This window comes from Pteronotus mesoamericanus, unplaced genomic scaffold (genome assembly GCF_021234165.1).
Source record: "Pteronotus mesoamericanus isolate MK-2021 breed Mesoamerican mustached bat unplaced genomic scaffold, CSHL_Meso_final contig_116, whole genome shotgun sequence".
Classification (NCBI taxonomy): domain Eukaryota; kingdom Metazoa; phylum Chordata; class Mammalia; order Chiroptera; family Mormoopidae; genus Pteronotus; species Pteronotus mesoamericanus.
In genome coordinates, this window is record NW_026555027.1 from 4,610,523 (window position 1) to 4,632,382 (window position 21,860).

The 21,860-nt window shown below is 59.4% G+C and overlaps 1 protein-coding gene across 1 annotated transcript in view; it reads left to right on the forward strand.

The window, feature by feature from the left end:
• Positions 1-20,650, forward strand: part of SIM2 (SIM bHLH transcription factor 2) — a 39,216-nt gene extending 18,566 nt beyond the window's left edge. The window contains 9 exon segments of the mRNA XM_054576120.1: positions 367-475; positions 3,073-3,158; positions 5,212-5,411; positions 9,645-9,751; positions 15,667-15,814; positions 17,092-17,260; positions 17,801-18,209; positions 20,200-20,457; positions 20,460-20,650. Coding sequence (XP_054432095.1) covers positions 367-475; positions 3,073-3,158; positions 5,212-5,411; positions 9,645-9,751; positions 15,667-15,814; positions 17,092-17,260; positions 17,801-18,209; positions 20,200-20,457; positions 20,460-20,650 — 1,677 coding nt within the window.
• Positions 20,651-21,860: the final 1,210 nt, after the last annotated feature.

The following is a 21,860-nucleotide window of genomic DNA, read 5'->3' on the forward strand; positions in this document are numbered from 1 at the left end:
GGGTCCCGGCTGACCAGTCCCCTCAGGCAGCACGACACGCAGGCTCCCGCCTGTTTTAAGTTGGCTCCTGTGTGAAGGATGCTGACCAGACCATTTTGGGTCACCCGCCCCGGGGCGCACCTTCGTCATCCTTCACTTTCCGGCTCCTCCTGCTCAGGACTCTCGGCTTTCAGCTCAACCACCTCTGGCTTTGCCGGCAAGCGTGGGAGACGGTTTGGAAAAGACAAGTGTCTCTGTGCTTGGAGGGGGTGCGGGCTGTCAGCGGGGCTCAAAGTCCTGCCCCTGGCCGGTGCACACGCGTGATACACACAGTGCCCCCGCCCCTCCCGGAGAGGATTCTGACCCCGCCCTTCCCTCCCACGGCAGGTGGAGCTCACGGGCAACAGCATTTACGAGTACATCCACCCCTCCGACCACGACGAGATGACGGCCGTCCTCGCGGCCCACCAGCCTCTCCACCACCACCTGCTCCAAGGTATTGATTCCCTCCGGACGGGAAGAAACCAGAGGGAAAACCAGGCGATGCTCTTGGCTGCGACCCAAGGGCTGTGCGTCCCACGCCGCCCCGCCCGGGCCTCCAGCTGACACGCTGCGCCTACCGAGTGGGGTTGGCTTGAGGCCTCTGTCCTTCACACGCCACCACTGACCGCCCATCAGGTGCGCGACTGTGGCGGATGCTGGGGAGGAATCAAGGAAGTGGCCAAAGGCGTCTCCCCCAAAGTGCTCTTGGTTTGGGCCCCACGGATCTAGACCTGGGCTTCTTGCCCACAGGGTCCGAGGGCAGCACTTGCATTTTCGGAATTGGATGGGGAAAATTACATTTCAGTTCTCTAGTTGAAAGTTAGCACCTCCTGATTTTCTCGATTGTAGAGAGAAAGCCGTGTCTGTCGCTAACAGCTTCGTGCCTTTGGAACCCCAGGGGTGCTGAGGCCCCGCTCCTGGGCCTTGCTGTTTAATGTGTTAATAAAGCAGCACATTTATGAGCACATCACCCCTCGTTTTAATATTGTAACAACTGTTTTCAATCCATCTGCAATACATCCATTTGTAATCTCAGACATTTTACTTCACGTGCTTAAAAACCTTAGCCTGCGTGGGGACAGGTCGGTGTCGTCACGGCCTGGAGCTGCTCAGAAGCCCCGGTCTGGCTGGAGGCAGGTCCGTCTCGCTGGCCTGGCTCCCACGGGGACATGGCCCGCCCCCCGACAGCCCTACCCATCGATTCACGCGCGTTGATTGAGTCCCTGCTGTGGTGAGCACTGGGTCAGCGCAGACAAGGCGTGGCTGTTCAGAGAGGATGGGGCTCCTCCTTACCCAGGGGGCAGTTGCCCTGTGTGCTTGGGAGACACAGAAGAACCTGTTCCGGGGCCCCGCTCTTGTAGCTCCCTCTGGCAGGCCAATGAGGCCAACCGGCACGTCGACCGAGGGCCTCGGGGCCGCTCTGGACTGCGGCGTCCCGGCTTGGCCGACATTCCCCAGAGGGACGTGAGAGTCTGAAGGAGTCATTCCTAACAGAACGAGGGCTGGGAGAGAACGTGGCACTTGAAAGTCATTCTTTCACGGGTCGGGTGGGGGGCGGTCTTTAAAGCTGGACCAGGACAGCGGGAGTCTTAGAGGATTCCTCGGGACGTTTTGTTGTTACTGTTCCAAAAAATTACGCACAGTCTGTGGCACAGGAGTGGGCTTTCTCCACTAGCCCTGGTTTCACCCTTCCCTCCCTGGCATAGCTTTTTAAAAAGTGTTTAGGAAACGACAGCCTATGACACTTGGGAATATCAGGACACCCCCCCGCCCGGCCGCCCATTTTCCATGCGTGCGTGTCTGAGCTGGAGACAGCACACCAGGAGGGACACAAAGGCCTAGGAGAGGCGGGTTCGCCCAGCTCACGGCCACAGCCACCGAGGGTGCAGGGACCGAGGTCCCCCCGCCCCCCGCTCACTTTTCTCCCAGTTTCACTGCAGCTGGTTTTCTGTGTCTCGGTTGGCCCCATTGTTTTATGCTCATGGTGTAAGAAGTGGGCTCCCCCCAAAACTTGTTAGTTAGCATGTGATGCAGTTTAGACCTGGGCATGCTTGTCTGGAAATGGGGCAGGCTGGTGCCGTGTTCAAGGGAAGCTTGTGCCCCATGCTCCCCCCCACTGCAGGGGAGTGTGGGTAAACACGGCAGCCTCTCCACCTGCAGCGGGGAGAGAGCCCTCAGGTGAACTTGTCGCCTGCACCAGGCATGCCCTCGGGGAGGGCAGAAGGCTGCGCTTCCATTCCCAGGGGTCACCTTTCTTTAAAAATTAATTTATTAACCAGCACCCAGTGGCTGTTTATTTAGAGCGGAGCGACCTCGCCCTCCCCCGGGGGCACAGGCACGTGGGTATTTGTGCCCCGGAGAGCGGGGTCCCCCCTGCAGCAGAGGGCGCCTCCTTGGGGGCCTCGCTTGCCTTGGCAGCTGTGAGAGCAGAGGAGTGTGAGCGAAGCCTGAGGAGAAGCGGAAGGCGGGCCGTGGCCCAGCCAGAGACACAGTGACAAGGAAGGCGGGCGTCCTGGGCTCTCCCCAAGGGCGAAGCACTGATCTGGCCCAGCGGGTCCGCGGGCTCTGTTCCCCACTCCACGGTGCCAGGCAGCCTCGGTGCCGCGGGCACGGCTGGCAGGAGGCGCTGCTGCTGGCTCCCTCCGCCCTCATGGCCTGTCCCTGCTCTCTGCCGCCCCGAGGGATGTTGGCCGCTTCTGGGCCTCCCTCGCAGACTCAGGGCCCTGCTGAGGGTTGCCCCAGTGGTGGCTCCTGACACCAGGCCCCTTTGGGGCCGCCCCACGGGGGCCACTGCACGTGCAGCTCTCACGGGGACCCCAGGCTGGCGCTCCCAAGTTCTTGCTCTGGCCTTTTTTCGGGCTGCCCTCCCCGGGGCACCTGGGAGCCTCACCGGGACGGGCCCGTCTCCCCAGCCACCCAGGTCCCGGCCGCAGGCGAGGCTCCCTGAGGCCCAGCTGCCTGTCCTGGTCCCCAGGGTGTGCTGAGGGTGTTGGGACAAAGCTGGGGAGCATGGTGGGACTTTGTCCAGTGTCACCTGACTCCTGCTTTCAGAGTATGAGATCGAGAGATCGTTCTTCCTCCGGATGAAGTGTGTCCTGGCGAAGAGAAACGCGGGCCTGACGTGCAGCGGATACAAGGTACAGGAGCTGTGGGGGCAGGCGGGGTGGGGCTGGGGGGCTTCCCCGTTGTCTGTTTTGCTTCACGCCCATGAACATCTGCAGACAGGAAGGCATGGGGCCCCAAACCTTTCCTACCACCTAATGTAGAGCTTCCCGGTGACACACCTCACCAGGCAGGTGTGAGAGCCGGCGTCTTAGAATATTCATCCCAGGAGACCAAGAATACACATGGCCAAGGGCGCACATGACTTTGGCACCTGCAAGTTCTACTCTGCACGCAGCTCAGTCTGACTGGACAGCTGCCCCTCAGTTAACCGAGAATCCATCCGTATTTCAGCACAGGATCCCGGGCGCGATGCGTGTTCAGAGCGCTGAAAGGTCACTCGTATCAGAGTGTTCGCCCACATCCGGGGATGCGGCCACTGCTGTGCATGGCAGTGAGCATACAGCCCGTCCTGGGTGCGAGCAGAGCCTCTGTCTTTGGCATCGCAGCCCAGTTAGGTGACCTAATAGTCAGAGCCGCCCGCCCTCCGAGGGAGTGAGATTGGCCCCGGTGGACGACCAAGGACACCAGCTGACAAGCACGAGGGCAGGCGGGCACGCCGGGGCCGAGCGGGGGGCCTCCGAGCCCCGCCCTGCCCTCCCTGGCCAGCCTCTCCGCCAGACAGGGCGCGGCCCTGACCGACTCCGGAATCCAGGAGCAGCTCCCCCGAAGAGCCCGTGGGCAATACCGAGCCTCCCCATCAGAGGCCACGGCCCCCGGCGAAAGGGCAGGTGGGGGGTGTCCGAGCTGATCGCCCCCCTTTGACCCTCCTCCCCGTCTCTGGAGCTGGAGGCCGGTGGCGGCGTTTTTGCAGGAGTGTTTGAGGGTCAGAAAAGGAGGGCGGGGTGGGGTGAGAGAGAAGGGTCCGTCTGGTGCCTCGGTAGCTTTGTGCTCTTTCTGCAGCGCCCCTCCCCACCGCCCCCCCCCAGGGATCTGCCGCCCCCCCACCCCCCACCCCCGCGTCTCCTCAGGCCCCTCCTTGGAGCCCCACCCCCTCCAAGCACTTGCCTCTCACTCCGTTTTCTAGTCTAGGGGGCACGTTGCTTGCTTGCTGCCCCAGACTCCCAGCCTGCTTGGCCCGGGGGGAGGGGAACCCCCACACCGTCCTGCACCCCCAGACATTCCTCTGGACATTGGAGTCTCAAATTGTTTCTGCCGCGTGTTAACTGTCGAATCTTAGGCAAAACACACTCCGACCCTGCCCTCAGCTCCCTCATCAGTGAAATGGGGAAGCAGACGAGAAGGGTTAAAGGTTCGCTCCAGCCGAGAGGCGCCTGGGCCGGGAGTCCTGGAGGGCAGCTTCTGGAAAGGGCTCTTGCCTCCGCTGTTACGGGGCAAAAGGAGCCTTTCGAGCTTTACTAACTGTCACCCATACAAGCGCCCCCAGAACGAAGGCTTAGGGCGGTCCTGGTGTTTCCGTGTGATGCTTGGAACACGCGACATTTGCTCTTGTGCGGTTTTGGCTGTCACTATTACAAGCCTTTCTACACAGTCACTCTGGCTTTTGCTTATTACAAGGGGATAAAGTCTTGACTTATAAATAAACTAAAATAAAAATGTTTTTGAAATGAAGCTTTTTTTGATTCTACGGAAAGAATTCTGAATTTCCTGGAGTGATACCGCTTGTCAGGTGATATCAATGTCAAGGTAACAGATGTCAAGTTCGATCCCATTGGAAGAGAAGCGTGATAGTTGCTGAAGTGAACATTTAGGGACAAACGTCCAGCTTCCCCACATGCCTTCGCTGTGCCATCTCATCGAAACGTAGTAATGAGTGAATTATGCATAAATCTGTTATATATTAGAGAGACTTAACTTGGGGAGTTCCTCGAACACAGTCAATTAAGGAAGAGCCCTGGTATTTTATCAAGATACTGTTTCTTAGGAAAGAACAGCTCCGTTCTCCTGAGCAGTGCGTCGGGCACTGGGCCTGCTGCTCGGTAGAGGCCAGGCTGGGGTAGCCCAGCACGTGGGTGGGAGCCCTTTGACCCCAGCCGCCGCCGACTGACCCTGCCCTCTGCCCCCCAGGTCATCCACTGCAGCGGCTACTTGAAGATCAGGCAGTACATGCTGGATATGTCCCTGTACGACTCCTGCTACCAGATCGTGGGGCTGGTGGCCGTGGGCCAGTCGCTGCCGCCCAGCGCAATCACGGAGATCAAGCTGCACAGTAACATGTTCATGTTCCGGGCCAGCCTTGACCTGAAGCTGATATTCCTGGATTCCCGGTGAGTTGGGCCCCTGCAGCTGCCGCGGAGCTCCGGGGGACGCCGGGGGTGGGGGTGCCGGGGGCCCCCGAGGGCTCCGCTGTTAAACTGAGGTGGAGCAGGGAACAGGTCAGGCTTGGAAGGCGAATAAGGAGGGACTTGCTGAAGTCCAGGCAGGAACTGACGGAAGGCCAGCCTGGTTCTCAGGTGTAGCTGGAGACACGTGTTGTGGGCACCAGGCAGCCCCCTCGGCAACACGCAGTGTCAGGGGTCTGCCTCGCGTCGCCACCGTGTCGGGAGGACTTTGAAGCAAACGGGTTTCTGCACCGTGTCGTGTGCTGCAGGGAGGCCTTCCGATCCGGGCTGTGGGAAGCCACATGGGCCGTGGTAGCCACCGCAGCCTGAGGCTGGGAGCCGGCAGGTGGCTTCCCTGGCGGAGAGGCTGCGACCGCAAGCTCGCCAGGTGCCCTCTCGGGGTCCGGGCTAGGAGGCTGAGGCTGCAGCGTCCCCAGACCTGTCTGTCCCACCTGTCCTTTCCTCCCCTACATGGGAATTCCCATCAGCTCGTGACTGTCTTCCGAGGCAGCAGGGAGTGTGAGTGAGGAAGAACCGCTGACAAGTGAGACCCAGGCCCAGGCCAGCCTGCTCTGGTGGGGATGTCCCCTCCCCAGGGCGGGCTGCAGCCTCCGAGTCTTCAGGCTGATATCTGTATATTTATATAGAAATAAATAAAACAACAGCCCGGCCCACCCACCCTGCCACCCAGGGCAGTTAGGAGAGATGCCACCAGATGACAGATGTGAAGCATTGGCAAAAGGAAAAGGTCCGATACGCCAGCTCGGCGAGCCCCTTCGCCTCCTGGCTTCCGCGGCTGTACAGGCAGGGGCGCGTGCTCAGAGCCCCCCCGCCCCCCGCCCCGCGGCCGGGGCCTGTGGCTGGGCTTCCCAGAGGCAAGGCGTCTATCGATAGCTATCCTATATGTCTGCGTCTATCTTTATTTGTTTTCTGTACGCCCCAAAGCTGGGATTTATTGATTTTATTCCCTTTTTTGTGGTAAAATATATGTAACATAAAATGGGTCGTTTTAACCATTTATTGAAGAAAAACAACTCCACCTGGTGAGCGGTGGAAGGGGAAGACACAGGTTAGTCTAGGTCGTCACGAAGGCACGGCAGAGCCATCTGGAAGCAGAGAAATGACGAGGGCCAGCATGACAGGGCATCGCTGTGCCCCCGGGAACTCCCACACAACGGCAAGGGTGACCCTGGGGGCGGGCGCGGCACCTCAGGGATGGCCAGACGCTGACAAGCGCTGTGTCCCTGTGGCGGGACCGGTGTCTGGTGTCTGAGGCTGGCCAGCGGCCCTGGGGCTGGGGCTGGGGGCTTGAGAGCAGGTGGAAAAGACGGGGACCTGCCCAATCCCGGAGTCACTTCCCCGGGTGGACAGACACAGCTCCCGGCTGCCCCAGGCCTCTATGGCAGAAGCACGGCAGGAGGCAGGATCAACCGGGTTCTCCCTTGTTGGTCTCCTCGTTTTCCTTTGGCTGTTCCAGCAACCCCGCCCCCACCCCAGCCCCGCTCCCACCCCCGCTTCCAGGCCTGGTGAGTTCTTTACAAGAGGGAAGGGAGGGGGCTCCCCGAGGAGAGACTTCAGGTTTTCTCAGTTGTCCGACCCGCCCAGCTCTGCAGTCCGGAGGCAGAAGGAGAGCCTCACAGAAGAGGGTGCACCGAGTTTGAGGGGTCCGGGGCCTGGAGCCGCAGACACGGGCTCTCCGGACACCAGCGTTCCCCCGCGCGTGGCTGTGAGGGCCGCGTCCCCGAGGGAGTAGGAGAGAAAGGCAGTGACCTCGAGGAAAGCTTCCGGTCTCCACGGAAGACGGCGAAGACGTCAGCTCCTCCTGCCGAGCACCACAGGCTTCCCGGGAAGCCTGAGGCTTTTTCCCAACCTCCTGGTCCTGTAGGAGGTGCTCACGGAGGGGCCAGAAGCGCACCGGAGAATTCTTCGCACCCACTCGGGTGTTCCGCGTGGGGCAGCCCCGTGGGCCCGGGACAGCCCTCGGGGGTCAGCACCACGTCCAGGCCGGGTAGGAGATGGCAGCTCTGACGACAAACCCAGGAGCCCGGCGAGGGCCTGGCCGGAAGCCCTGCAATCCCGAGGCCCTGGGGCAGCGGCCCCCCACCCAGCACGATCCCAGACAGAGCTGAACTCAGCATAACCTGAACTTCGGTTCGGGGGGGTTTGTGGTATTTCGCTTTGAAACTGTAGCTGGTGCCTTTGCTGAGGAGGGGGGAGCCGAGCGATGTTTGGGGTTTGGCAAATCCCCTGACAGGTCTTCAGACACTAGAGGGTTGGAAAAAACAGGAGGGCGCGCTGCCAGACCCTTCCCCTCCCCTTTAATTTTTTAAAGCCATGTGTACTTTGATGAGAAACTTAATACATGTGTTTCTGATTCATTTACACGTTCGGGGCCGTTGTTCTGAAACTTTTCGTCCAAAGGGTCTGGGAAGCGTCTTTCATCCCCACACCGGAGAGATGCCTGGTTTTCTTTGGGGGAAGCAGACATCTCAGTTTTCCTGCCACACAGAGTTGGACTCCGGCGGGGCCTGAAGTTCTAGGTGGCCCTTGGACAACTCCCCGGAGCCCTGGAAGGCTCCGGCCTGGGCGCATTCCCCTCCTGCTTGCCTCGGGCTGGCTCCTTCCTGCCCCGAGGATCGCCGTGGAAGTGCGTCACCAAACAGCGAGGGGGTCCAGGGCTATGCGAGGCTCTCAGAGATTTACGACCGGAGCCCGTGTAGAGCTCAACAGAAAGGGGAGCGAGTTAAGGAATGGAAGCGAGGTCAAGTTTCCCCGTTTAATTGACAGCTAATGTTTCAGGCCAGGGCCGGCAGGGCCGCAGCTCCCAGCCAACCTTGGTCCCCGTGGGCTTCTCACCATGGCCTCGCCTCCTTTGGAATCCCTCCGTGTCCCTCTTTCATCTGTTCTTGAATATCTGTCACCGAGATGTTTGGACCACCTCTTCCGAGGGCATGGTTCCCAGTGCATTTGCCACATGCAATTTTCACCTGCGGACGGAGTGATCCAAAGGCCACTGGCAATGCCGTCTTGGAAGAGGACAACCACTCTCCTTCAAAGAGCCGAGGAGGGGAATTAATAGGCCCGGGGTAACGTCATGCAAGCCCTAGGGACGTGCTTCTTTTGCTCTGGCGAGCGTAAGGTTGACCTTCTAGCCACAATGTTTTCTGTGTTAAACAATTTCCTGGGGGGTCTAAAACAATCCTCCACCAACGTGAGGCTTAACCGTCTTCGGTCAGACCCTCCATCCCATCAGCAGGGACCACCGGCCAGACGTCCTGAGCCCAGCCGTGGTAAGGAACGGTGTCTGGTGTGGAAGGGGACCTAAAGGCTCACACACAATGGCCACCACTCGGAAACAGCCCGAGTGTCCGGCCTCAGATGAATGGATAAACAGAAGGTGGTGTCTACACGCGGTGGAATATTACTCGGCCATGAAAAGGAACGGCGTTCTGGCACATGCTACAGCACAGGGGAACTTTGACAACATTATGCTGTGTGAAAGAAGCCAGGCCCGAAAAGACAAATGGTGTGTCCTTCCACTTAGATAGCTAGAGCGGACCAAGTCAGAGAGCCAGACGGCAGGATAGGGGTTGCCAGGAAGTGGGGCGACAGAGGGTGGGGCTTATTATTTAATGGGGACAGAGTTTCTGTTTGGAGTGAAGAAAAGATTCCGGAATAGACGTGGGGATGGTCAGATAACATTGTGAAGGGAATTATTGCCATTGAACTGTGCGCCTAAAAATGGTTAAAAATGGTAAAGTTTATCTTATGCTTATTTTGCCACAATAATTTCTAAAAAGGGTCCCCCCAGAGTCCCCGGAGATTGGGTTATTTCTCGCCTGGGCTGCTTTCTCCCACTATCAGTACCAAAGTTCAGCCTGAGGTTCCTCAGGTAAGCTTCACCTTGGGGTGCAGGGACGCGACTTGAGGCCACCCCGACATTCTCACGGCCAGTGGTTTCAGAGGAACGTTATTGCTCATGACTAGGCCTACATCCTGCTCTGGGCTGGAGTTCAATGCCTTTCTCCTCATTAAAAAGATCATTCTTAGTTTCCAAAATCAACATTCCCTCCCCCTCCCCCCGCCTTTTAGCACTTGATTCCTGTTGGCAAAACCAATGTTAGTTGAAAGGAAAGGCGACCTCAGAGCGAGGGAGTCACGCAGCCCCGTCCTCCTCAGGGTGACGGAGCTGACCGGGTACGAGCCGCAGGACCTGATCGAGAAGACCCTCTACCACCACGTGCACGGCTGTGACGTGTTCCACCTCCGCTACGCGCACCACCTCCGTGAGTACCGCTCCCACGGCGGTCGCGGGCGTCGCGGGCCAGGAGGAGGCGTGGGGACCAAGCGGGGCAGCGTCCCTTGTCAGGTGCAATAGTTGTCCACGGCGTACACACGAATCTTCACCCTTGGGCACGAGCCCTCACGCCCCGGGATGGAAGCACAGCTATTTGTCAAACACCCAGTGAAACTCTGGCAGGCGTGGGGGGTGGGGCAGAAGCTGCTAGAATCTAGGTCGTCAATAGGGAACCGAACTGTCTCTGGGACATCTGGACACCAGTTGCGAGTAACGGCCGCAGCATTTCGTTACAGAACCAGCACGCAGCCCCGACTCCCGTCAGGCAGCAGTTTGAGTGCGTAACTGCTTGGCCCAGGGAGGGGGCGTCCCGGGTCCATGGTCCTCCTGCTACTGGTGAGGACGCTGAGGCTCAGAGAAGTTAAGACGCTTGCCCACAGTCACACAGCAGGGCGGGGGCAGAGCCGGGAGCTGAACCCAGGCAGCGGGCAGCCTCCAGCCGCTGCCTACCCCCTGGCTGGGGAAACTCGGGGCGGACCACAGGTTCATAGGGTGGGAGACGTCCATGTGGAAAGAGTTAACAAACGGCATTCAATTCGCCAGCAGAGGCATGTTGGGGACCACTGGGCTGGACGCTGAAGGCCGTGAGCACGGGCCGCCGGAGGTCCCCAAGACAGGCGCTGGCGCCTGGGCCTCTGGACAGGGCCGCGTGGGCCTGGGCGTTCCCGGCGGCCATCCAGGTCAGACTGTGCTGGGCTCCCCAGGACCTTCTGGGAGGAGCGGTGAGCACAGGGCCCCCAGCAGCCCTGCTGAGTGTGGGCCCGGGGCGGCAAGGACACAGTCACGCGGCCTGAGGGAGACGGGGCACCCCACCGTCCGAGGCCTGCCCCCGCTGACCCCGGCTCCCTGCAGATGTGTTTGGGAGACTTCCTCATCTGGGAGGAGCTCTGTGCTCCCCTGACTGGCAGGGCTTGGTGGTGGGCGGGGGCCACCAGGCGCACAGTTGTTGGAGGGCTCGAGGCTGTCAACTGGAGGGTTTGTGTCGGGGGACCGTAGGCGGACTGCCCGTGGGGCCAGGGCTGGGAGGAACCAGGCCATCTGCCCCGCAGTCCATCCGCGGCCATGGAGGGTTCCACCTCGCCCGGTGGGCCGGCCCCTGGCAAAGCGGGCCAGGCCCAAACCCCTGGGAGCACACAGGCTGGGCCCAGTAGCCGGACGTTGATTGTCACAGAGAGGCTTTGGGGCCTGAATACGTGGTGTACAAATCTCAAACAGCAACTGTTATAACAAAACCATATGGCGGCAGGGACAGACCCAGGGAGGACGTGTTCTAAATGACATGCAGGAGCCGCAAACTGCAGTGCCCACGGGGCCAAGCGTGTCCCGTGACTGTGTGAATGGGTAAAGCGGGGCAGTGAGGGGTAGAGCTTGGGACTCACGGGGGCCGCAGGACCCATCAACATGCCGCCACCAACAGAGCCCATCGATGGACGCAGATAGCGAAAGGGTCATCCGTTTGCAGCCACTCAGGGACAAAGGTCTTGAACTGGAAGACAAACATGACGGAAGGAGCTTCCCATCGCGGTGAGGCGTTCCCCGCGACGTCACGGGATGCCGGCCTCCGCCGCGGCCTCGCCGGCCTCCCGACTGGACGGGCGATGCGGTTCGGTTCGCCGGAAGGTCTTTTAGCGGCCCCCTCCCTCCGAGCTGTCTGGAGGTGGTGGCGGCTTTGTCGTGCCCACAAGGGGGCGGGGAACCTGCATTGGGAGCATGAGCTGTGAACAGGAACTAATGCCGGAAAGCACCGTGGGACCTACACGTCACCCAGATTGCTGGGGGGACATTTGTAGTCGTAGATTGTCCCTTCTGCTTGATGCCAAAGGGGACTCGATGGATCGGCTCAGCCCATCCTCTGCGGTGTCACTTCGCAGACACCCCATGACGGGGCGCTGCGGAAAGGTCTCCCCAAAGTGCTCCTGTCCTCGGGGCTCCCTGTGTCTTATCAACCGAAGCGCGACGGGCAGCAGGCAGAGCAGGGGGTTGGGGGGCCACGCAGCACCCTGAGACCCGCTCCCCAAAGGAGCACGTGACTGGTGTGCGGCCTCACCGGTGTGCTCGGTGTGCTCGCTCCGAGGCCCCGCGTGGCAGACGACAGAGAGCCGGGAGGGAGGGAGGAGCACGGGGACGGACCCCGCCCGCTTTTCCGTGGCAGGGCTTCGGTTTCCTGGGGCTGCTGCAGCACAATGAGGTCGACTTTATGGCTTAAAACGACAGAAATCTGACCCCCAGGTCTGCAGGCCAAAGGTCCAAAGCCAAGGGGTCAGAAGGACATGCTCCATCTGGGGGCCGTAGGGGTGCGCCTTCCACTGTCCCCTCCGCCCATGGTGGGCTGCAGCCCTCCCTGGCTCGTGGCCACGTGCTCCGACCTCGGCCTGGCGTCCTGAGCCCCTTGCCTTAATCACATCTCTGAAGACTCTTTGCCCAAATATGGTCGCATTCGTGGGTTGTAGGGGTTACGATGTAGAACATATCTTTTGGGGGGACACTATTCAACCCACGACAGGTCATTTTGGTGTCCTTCTCAGCTCTTAAAGTTCAAGTTAAAAGTCGAAATTGCACTTCAGGCCGACGGTTCTCCCCGCCCAGAGGCCGACCCCTAGCCATGACCGAATCTCTAGGACGCATTCTGGAGGAAGCAGGAAGGCCGCCCCCTTTTCTGGAGAGCATGTTTATGGAACTACAATCTCCATCCCAAAGCAGGCTCAGAAAACCAGAGCCCCTGGCTTTTGTCTAGGCGGGGCCCCCCTGGTTTCAGAACCGACGCGGACGTGACGTTGGAGAGGGAGCACAGAGGCCCCCAGTCAGGGCCTCTGCCCTCAGGAGCTCACGGGCCAGAGACTTCACCTCCCTGCCTGTCCATCACCACCAGGCACTTATTATAGACGGCGCTGGCCCGGGACCATCGCAGGCAGCTAATTAGGGACGACAGGCTGCGTGGGCAGCGAGAGCGAACTGGAGAATGTTGTGACTCAGTGTCTAGGATTTCCACTGGGTCGATGTGCTGACTCTCGCCATGGGTCAGAGAAGAGCAGAAGGAAAAAAAAAAAATTCTGTGTTTCTCTTTGTCCTCTGGATTGAAGCCCTGTCAGAGCAGAGCCGGGGAGGGCCAGAGATAATGGAATCTGTGCAACTTCTGCCGTCCGAGTCCTCATAGAACATACTTGGAATAAACTGGCTTCCTTATGTCCCGCTCCGTGATGACCATCGATAGGTTTTGGGAATGTTGTATGAAATACCAGGAAGAAAAAAAGTACAAGATGAGGAACAGGGAAAGTGTACAGTTCTACTCCTTGGGACTTAAAAAAAAAAAAAAGTATCATTTATTACTAATTAAAAAAATTTACTGAATGTGTCATTATAGGGGCTTTACAAAGGCTGCTAGGAACAGATTTCAAAGCCAAAAGGATTAGCATTTCTCTCCAAGCGAGCATGGCCTCCCGGGGAATCCACAGGTGGGAACTCTGCGTGATTGTGTCCCCTCTCTCTGAGGGCCGTAAGGAAATCAGTTAATTAAGTCTTCCCTCATGACCCACCCTACCCCCATATGTAGATGCGCAGAACCTTCTAGAAGATGCTGTTCTCTCCGCCCACAGTGGCCACTCCGAGAAATGGGGGCCAGAACAGCTGGCCGGGGCTCACGCAGTCGGGCGGGGGAGGGGAGTTAGCGCACACTCCCGCATCGCTGGCGTTTCACTCTGTGCAGCTTTGAATGTGGTCCCGTTTACCATCACGTAACACACCCGAATATTACAGATTCCCACCACCCTCCACGTTATGGCCGCCGAGCGCCCTGTAATTCACTTGCCCTCTTCCCAGCCATTGGACAGTTCAGCCTCCCCTCCCTGTTTCCTGGACTACAAGCCGGGTCGCGGGGGACGTCTCTGGGCCCGGGTCTCTGTGCCCCACTCCTCATTCCCACGGCCGGGGTCTGGGTGCGAGACGGGGCCGCGCCAGCGCACGCCCCCGCGGCACGCGAGAGCGCTCCTCACCACGATTGGCCAGCGTCGCCTGTCTGTCATTATTTGGGGTTTTTTGAGCTAAAGTTCACGTGGTATGAAATTCACCATTTTAACGACCATCTGTGGTTTTTAGAGTATTGACGGTGGTGTGCGGCTGTCGCCTTTACCTAATTCCAGAACATCTTTTTAAAGATTTTATTTATTTATTTTTAGAGAAAGGGAAAGCGAGGGAGAAAGAGGAGGAGAGAAATGTCGAGCGGTTGCCTCTCGCACGTCTCCACCTGGGGACCTGGCCCGCCACCCAGGCCTGTGCCCTCACGGGGAATCGACTGGTGACCTTTCAGTTCTCAGGCCAGCGCTCAACTCCTTGAGCCCCACCCACTGGGGCAGACGGTTTTTTCCTTCCCAGAGGAAGCCCAGCCACTGGGTGTAGCCGCCGCACCAGCTCCCTCCTCCAGCCCCGGCAACTGCGCATCTGCTCGTGGTTGCTACGGATGTCCCTGTTCTGGACATTTCATGTAGCTAGAATCGTGCAATATGTATTTCTTTTTAAACGCCTGTAGATTTGGTGGGCGGTGCCTGGCACGGAGTTAAACCAGCAGCTGACACGTGCTTGCCGCTCACATGCAGCCTGCGTGAGCTGCTGCTTGGGTCCTTTGCCTATATTGCGGTCAGGGTCTCAGGGTTCTCATCAATCCGTGTGAACTCTTTCTGTATGAAGGCCAATAACTCCTTGACTATTGTGTTGACAGCAGTTTTTCTTCTGCACCAGAATACCTTGCTGCAGGTGTTAAGGAGCCGCCTCTGTGTTGAAAACAAGTCACAGAGGGCCATGGAGAGTCCAGAGAGGGTCTGGGAGGCAGGCGTGGGGCGCTGCCTAGAGGCAGAAATGAGGGTTGAACTTCCGTGTCTGTGAGTCTCTGGGTGGGCGTTTCCTTCAGCACCAGCTCCCGCAGTCACAGAATTTGGCCACCTCCCCAGGTCCCCACGGCGGTGGCTGCTAGCTAGAGCCCTGGGGCCGGCCCTGCCTTCGGGAGCAGAGTGTCCTGTGGCCACGAGGGGCCGGAGCCTCCAGGGGGGCCCTTTCAGACCTGCACTGGCCTCCCCCTCCCTGGAGAAGATTAAGTCCCGTTTTCTCCTTTCCACTACTCCCCCCTGAGTCTCTGGCACCTCCCCTCCCTCCAGCCCTCGGCCACCGGCCCCCTGCAGGCCTGCGGGGCAGGTGCCGCTCCGCAGCCTGGAGCGCGCCCCTGCACAGACTGAAGCTGGGTCCACCAGCCAGTCCTGGCCAGGAACGACACAGCCAGGCAGCGACGCAGGAACCTGTGGGCGACCAGGGCTCATGGGAGGAAAGGGGGCCGCTGAGGAGCAGCCTCGGGTGAACGTGCACCGCCCTGGAGAGCGGCAGATCGGATGCTTCGTTGGACGCCCTTAGCTTGCTATTTTGCTTAAATAACTCCATCACGCCCATCCCCACCTCACTCCCAACCTATTAAGGGTTTGGGGGTTATTACATAATTGTGGCATTTTGGAACCTAAAAAGCAAATCCAATTGTATCACTCTGACAGGCGCCAAGGTAGCCTGGGGGCTAATTGATTTTCCCAGTGAAAGCAGTGGCTATTCAAGTTCTTAATAGGGGAGGGGAGAGATCGCTCCTCCGTCTCTTGGAATTGTTGGCAAAAATCGCATGTGCGCGCGCGCATGTGTGTGTGTACAAATGCGCACCTTCCGCCCAGAAAGCCTGCCCTCTGCGTCAAGTTCTCCGCGGTGTCCTTGACCTCAGACGGGTTCAGAGCCAGGGCTGCGGGTCGTGCATGGGGCAGTGTCCCCCGGGCCCGGGCCCGCTAACTGTCCCTCGGGATTCCTGTCGCCTTGTGCTTGCAGTGCTGGTGAAGGGCCAGGTGACCACCAAGTACTACCGGCTGCTGTCCAAGCTGGGCGGCTGGGTGTGGGTGCAGAGCTACGCCACCGTCGTGCACAACAGCCGCTCTTCCCGGCCCCACTGCATCGTGAGTGTCAATTATGTGCTCACGTAAGTCAGACGTATTGTTTCTCTCCTTGCTCTCTCCGCTCTCCCGCCCCTCATCGGATGCTTCCACGAGCACCCTCTCTCCCTCTCTCCCCACTCTCGCTCTTTCTGGAACTGTTCATTTGTCTCTTGTTCTGTTTTCATTCGAACGCTCTGGGTGATGGGGAAGGTCCAAGCCGTTTCGGCGCTTGGCATGCAGGGCTGGGTGCGTGGCAAAGGCCGCCCTGCTCTAGGCATGGATGGGGGTAGGGTGAGGGCCCGGGTGAGGTGGACGGAGGGAGTGTGGGGGTGCTCCGCCTCCTGGGCAGGATGGGAGGGGGATGCAGGCCCCAGACCAGGAATATGGACTTACGCTTTACACGCCCACACATGGCCAGGTCACTGGGCATGTCTCTGCCTTTGGGACAGGGGATGTTCCACTCTTGCCCTGTCTTCCTGTACAGCCTGTTGCAAATGAGGGGGAGTGTTTGGTCCCTTTAAAACCCCAGAAGGTCAAGTTCAGTGGCAAATACCTTTAAGACCCTTAGAAGCAACAGGACCCAGGTGTAGCTGGGACCAGGCATTGCTCTCCGCCCAGCACGTTGTGGTGTGTTAAATCACCGGGCACGTGACCTTGAACCTGGGGGCCCTGCAGTCCTGCAGGCCCTGCCTTCTTCCGCAGAAGCCTGGGTCACTGTTTTGTTTTTGGTTTTGGGTTTTTATTAGACGTACAGTGATTTTAGCAGCACCGTAGGGAAGAAAGCATGTTAGACTCCTAAACGCTGTATGAGCCAACACATGCGACACCGGCCAGTACTCAGGGTGACCTCCCCTCCCAAGTACATGACGGCACGTTTTCGGGCAAAAACGGGCCCCTGGACCCTCGGGGCTCCCCGACTCAAGCCTTCCTGGGATGGAGAGAGAAGCAGACAGGCCGCGGCACCCTGGCAAATCGTGCTTCCGCCCTTCCCGTTCACCCCGGCAGCTTTCCTGGTGGCCCGTGGGGTCCCCAGGAAATGTGCTCAGGGCCCTGTGGGATTAGAGAGAGCCACCCCACCCTCCTCGTTTCTGCCGAATAACACTGCCCTGGCTCAGCGTTTGGGGGTCACCGAGCCCGGGGCTGCAGGGTGGTTTCTATAATGAGGGCGACCTGTCCTTTTCTCAAACCCCACCACCCTCACCGGCCTCACTGGAATGACGTGCTGGAGCGTCGAGGGCGACCTTGCTCGCGGGAGGTGCCCGGGGGGCCGCTCTGCCTCGGCAGCCCGCTGGACACGGCCTGTCCCACTCTTGCCTCTCAGGGACATTGAATACAAGGAGCTGCAGCTGTCCCTGGACCAGGTATCCACATCCAAGTCCCAGGGTTCCTGGAGGGCTGCCTTGTCGACCTCACAAGAAACGAGGAAGTTAGCTAAACCCAAAAATACGAAGATGAAGACAAAGCTGAGAACAAACCCTTACCCCCCGCAGGTAACACATGTCCTGCCCTGCAGGGGAGGGGGGAGCAGACCTCTGTCCCAGGGGTGTGGGGCACGTGGTTGCCCAGCGGGGTTTCCCGGCCCGGAAGGCTCCCCGCGGAGTGAAGTGAAGCCCTGCTGGGGCGTGCTGCCCACCTGACGGGGACACAGCTGGACGTGCAGACCTGCCATCCGTCCATCGGGGTGGCCTGGCCAGGTCTCCCCGGGAAGGCTCGTGGGCTCAGACGTGGGTCCGAGCACCGGGGCATCGCTCGTTCCCACAGCGTTTTTTAAAAATGAAAATCTTCCCTCTTTCTTGAGTTTGTGAGCTCTCAGGAATGGCAGGTGCCCGTGTGTGTGTTTTGGGGGGGGGTGTCAGCTTGGGACGGGGAGATCTGTTTGCACAGTGGGCGGGGGCGGGGGCGGGGGCCAGTGGGATTCCCAGTGGGACCTCTCGGGGTGGCCAGGGCGGCCGGCCGGCCCGGGGAGGGGAAGGGTTGGCCGCTGTGAGGCCGGAGGGCAGGCCTCCCTCACCCCCCTCTCGCCCGCGCAGCACTACGGCTCGTTCCCGATGGACAAATTGGAATGCGGCCAGCTGGGAAACTGGAGGGCCAGCCCCCCGGCCGACGCGGCGCCCCCCCCAGAGCAGCAGCTCCATGCGGAGGGTGGCGACCTGCTGTACACCCCGTCCTACGGCCTGCCCTTCTCCTACCATTACGGACACTTCCCTCTGGACTCGCACGTCTTCAGTAGCAAAAAGCCAGTGCTGCCAGCCAAGTTCGGGCAGCCCCAAGGATCGCCGTGTGAGGTGGCGCGCTTCTTCCTGAGCACGCTGCCAGCCGGTGCCGAGTGCCAGTGGCACTATGCCAACCCCCTCGTGCCGAGCGGCCCATCTCCGGCTAAAAGCCTCTCTGAGCCCCCGGTGAGCTCGGCGCGGCACGGCCTCATGCCCAGCTACGAAGGTGGGTCGCGTTGGCGTGAAGGGGTGGGGACCCCCACGATCTGGGCAGACTTTTCCTTTTCCCGCTTCTAAGTAGGGATTGCTGTGCTCTCCTGCTCTTGGCTGGGCTGGGTCCGTGCGCCCTGTGGGCAGGAGTCCCAGGAAGCTGGGCGGTCAGCTCCCTCCTCCAACTCCCGGCCTCGCTCGCTCCCGCAAAGGGAGACAGTGATTTTCAACACTGGCTTCCCTGTCTTGAGAATGGCCCAGCTGCCCCGATTTTACGGGCTCAAGCTCCGCTCCACCCAAAAATGCGTTGGTTTTCTTTCCATGCCATTTTTCAAAGTGCAAAAAACTGGTGGCAATTCATAGGTTCAGGGACAGAAATGCCACTCACCAACCAGGGGCAGATAACATACCCCTGCTCCCCTCCCCAGGCCAGGACTCAGTTTCTTCATCTGTGAATGGGATCATAAGCCATGGGATACGTCTCCCGGCCGACTTGGCACACTGTGGCGCCCGGTGGGCACACGCCAGTTCCATAGCACAGAGACAGGGCTGGCCCCTCAGCCACCTCCTCCTGGTGGCAGGCAAGCCGAGATCCTCTGTGGAGGTGCCACCGGCTGTCCCCGGCCCAGCAGACTCCTGTTTGCTCACTGGGCCAACTCCAGACAGAGGACAGAGGCGAGGTGAGGACAGGCTGCAAGAGATGCACCCTGCTTCAGCCTGACCCAGCTACTGCTCAGAGGGTGGATCAAGGTGGTGCGGATGTCCTGTGGGGGCCCCTAAATGCCACCTAATGCCACATGCCCCAGCAAAGAATCACCCGCTTAAAGAGAGAGCTCCCTGGGGCCCCCTCCCCCCACCTTTCTCCTGCTGGGGGCAGATGGGAGTCCGTCCCCCCTCCGGCTGCTTTGGGAAGCTCCTGCTCTGTGTTCTGACCGTCTTTACAAGGCTGTGGAGGGTGTGGGAGAAATCTAACCTGGGGTGTCACCAGGGCAGGGTTTTCAGGAGCAGCCCATTTAAGAAAAGAACGTGCCGGCCGCCAGGGCGCTGCGCCCTGCCTCTTCAGCTGGGCCTCTCCCAGGGGCCACCGACTGCTCAGATTTGGATCCCCAACTCCCGCCGGGGCACTGGGTCCCTCAAATAACCAAGGAGGGGCTCCCCGACTTTTAAGGGAGGAAAGACAAGGCAAAGCGTTTTGATAACAGCTGAAAATATTATTCAGTTGAGAGTGACCTGAATTATTTTTGCGTGTGTGTGGAAGTTGGCTGGTGATACAAGACAGCATTTTTATATTTTTAATGGCAATTTTGAAAGTGAGAGGTTAATAGCCACCTCATTTATCACACACTTGGTAAAAAATGAACCGAAGGTGCTAATTTGGAGCAATTTATGATCAACTTCCTAGTGGTTTTGATATTAAAGTCCTCAGGTAAGAAACATAGGGAGCTAAGGGGCGGCAGGCACCTACCTAGTGAAGGCGGTTACTTCCGTTGCGACAACCCTGCAGGGAGCCCGGAGAGGCGGGGAGATCGGGGCTGGCGGGGGCAGGGCAGCCCCCAAGGGCCAGGGCACCCTCAGACCGGTTTGGCTGCCGTTGGCCAAGCGTGGCTACTGAGCAGCGCGGTGCGGTGGGCGCAGCGACATGTGCTGTGTCCGCACTGCGTTCACAGATAGAATCAAGGAATACTTTTAAAATATTGATCCCACCTTGAAATAATATTTTGGATATGTTGTATTCAGTATATTATTAACATTCATTGCACCTGCTTCTCACTCTTTAATGCGGCTACTGGAACATTTCAAATTGCATCTTGCGATTGGACAAGGCGGGCCGGGGGCGCACGAGAGGCAGGGGCAGTGGCAGCTCCGTGGACTAAGCGCGCGGGTGGCAGGCGGCCGGTGGCCGAAGGGAGGCTGGGGGCGGCGCCCGGGCCCCTAGATAGCCGTGGCGGGAGGCATATCCCCTTCCTCCCCCGCGCGGACGTCTAACGTGTCGCCTGTCCCCGCAGCGCCCGCCACCGCCGCCGCGCGCAGGTTCGGCGAGGACACCGCACCGCCGGCCTTCCCGAGCTGCGGCCACTACCGCGAAGAGCCCGCGCCGGGCCCGGCCAAGGCCGCCCGCCAGGCCCCCCGGGAAGGGGCGCGGCTGGCGCTGGCCCGCGCGGCGCCCGAGTGCTGCGCGCCGCCGGTCCCTGAGCCCCCGGGCGCGCCCGCGCAGCTGCCCTTCGTGCTGCTCAACTATCACCGCGTGCTGGCCCGGCGCGGGCCGCTGGGGGCGCGGCGCCCGCCCCGCCCGCCCTCGCCGGCGGCCCCAGCGCCCCCGAGGCGGCGCCCGGCGCGCTGCGGCCCCGGCCCCCCGGCCCTGGCCCCGGCCCCGCCCCGGCCGCCGCCGGCTCGCCGCCCGGCGCGCCCCTGCCGCACTACCTGGGCGCCTCGGTCATCATCACCCACGGCAGGTGACCCGGCCTGGCCGGGCCGCGGCGTCCCGGGGCCCCCGCAGCGAGAAGCCATAGGCCAGGCCTCTTCGGTTCCGGTTTCATGACGTCCAGCCGAGTCCAGAGTGGCGAGCTGTATAGGCACGAATTAAATTAATTTATACAGAGACGACTATTTTAATAGAACTCCGCAGCCGACTTTTAGATTTTTACCGTAGATGCCATAAAGGCCGGTGTAGAAGATGGAGACGCGCTCAAGAAGGGGCCGCCTGAGCTCTGTTCTGCAAGAGCCGGGCTTTCTTCCAAAGGGCAGAGCTAACCGTCCCACGTGTGACCTCACTCTACCCCATGTCTGGGGACACTTGGTTTCCTCCCCTTGACGTCAGGGTGGCGCGCCCTGCCGCGTCGTGGATGCTCACCGGTCCCGATGGAGGATTGGAGTTTGGGCTCCGGAAATGGCCTCCACGTTCATGGAGGAAAGCACCCCGATCCGGGCACACGTGCAGGGCAGGGGCTGGAGGGCACATTTTGGCACGCAGAGGCGGGTCCGAGTCTTAGGTTCAGGCAGAAGGTGATTATTCCAGTTCCTCTGTCTTTAAAAGTCATGCATGAGTCTCATTAAGAGTTTTTAATTTAACTCAAATACACAAATCAACAAGCTGAGACTAAGGGGACGAGCATGCTCCTCAAGTACATTCAAAAGCTCTCCCTCTTAACCCCTCCGAATTCTTGACACCACCAAAAATAGAATACCGAATAAGCATTAAATGCCAAAAGTGTGTGTGTGTGTGTGTGTATATATATATACATACATATATATATATATGTATCTCCAGATATTTTATGAGATGGACATGTGGATGGTTTAGGTGCCCACTGCGATTGGCTGCTCATGCCGAGGTGGAGGACAAAATCCCTCTGGCCCACACGGCCCTGCAACCCCCCAGGTTTGCGTTTGCTACAAGTAGTGCTAATAAAGTGCATGTGCAATATGGAATCTCGTCGGTGGACTGCGCTGCGCGGAAGGAAACATGCTGGAGGGATGTCATGAAAATGGCGTATACGTTGTCTTCAGCAAAACTCCATGCGAACGTCTCGTGTGTGTAACAGGGAAACACAAATCTTTTATAAAGCACCAGCAGTGTTTTACAAATTTTTTTTATTTTTATGTTTTTACTTCAAGATTTGACCATTTAAAAGTCATATCTTTGCTCTGGATTAATGCATTGATCCAC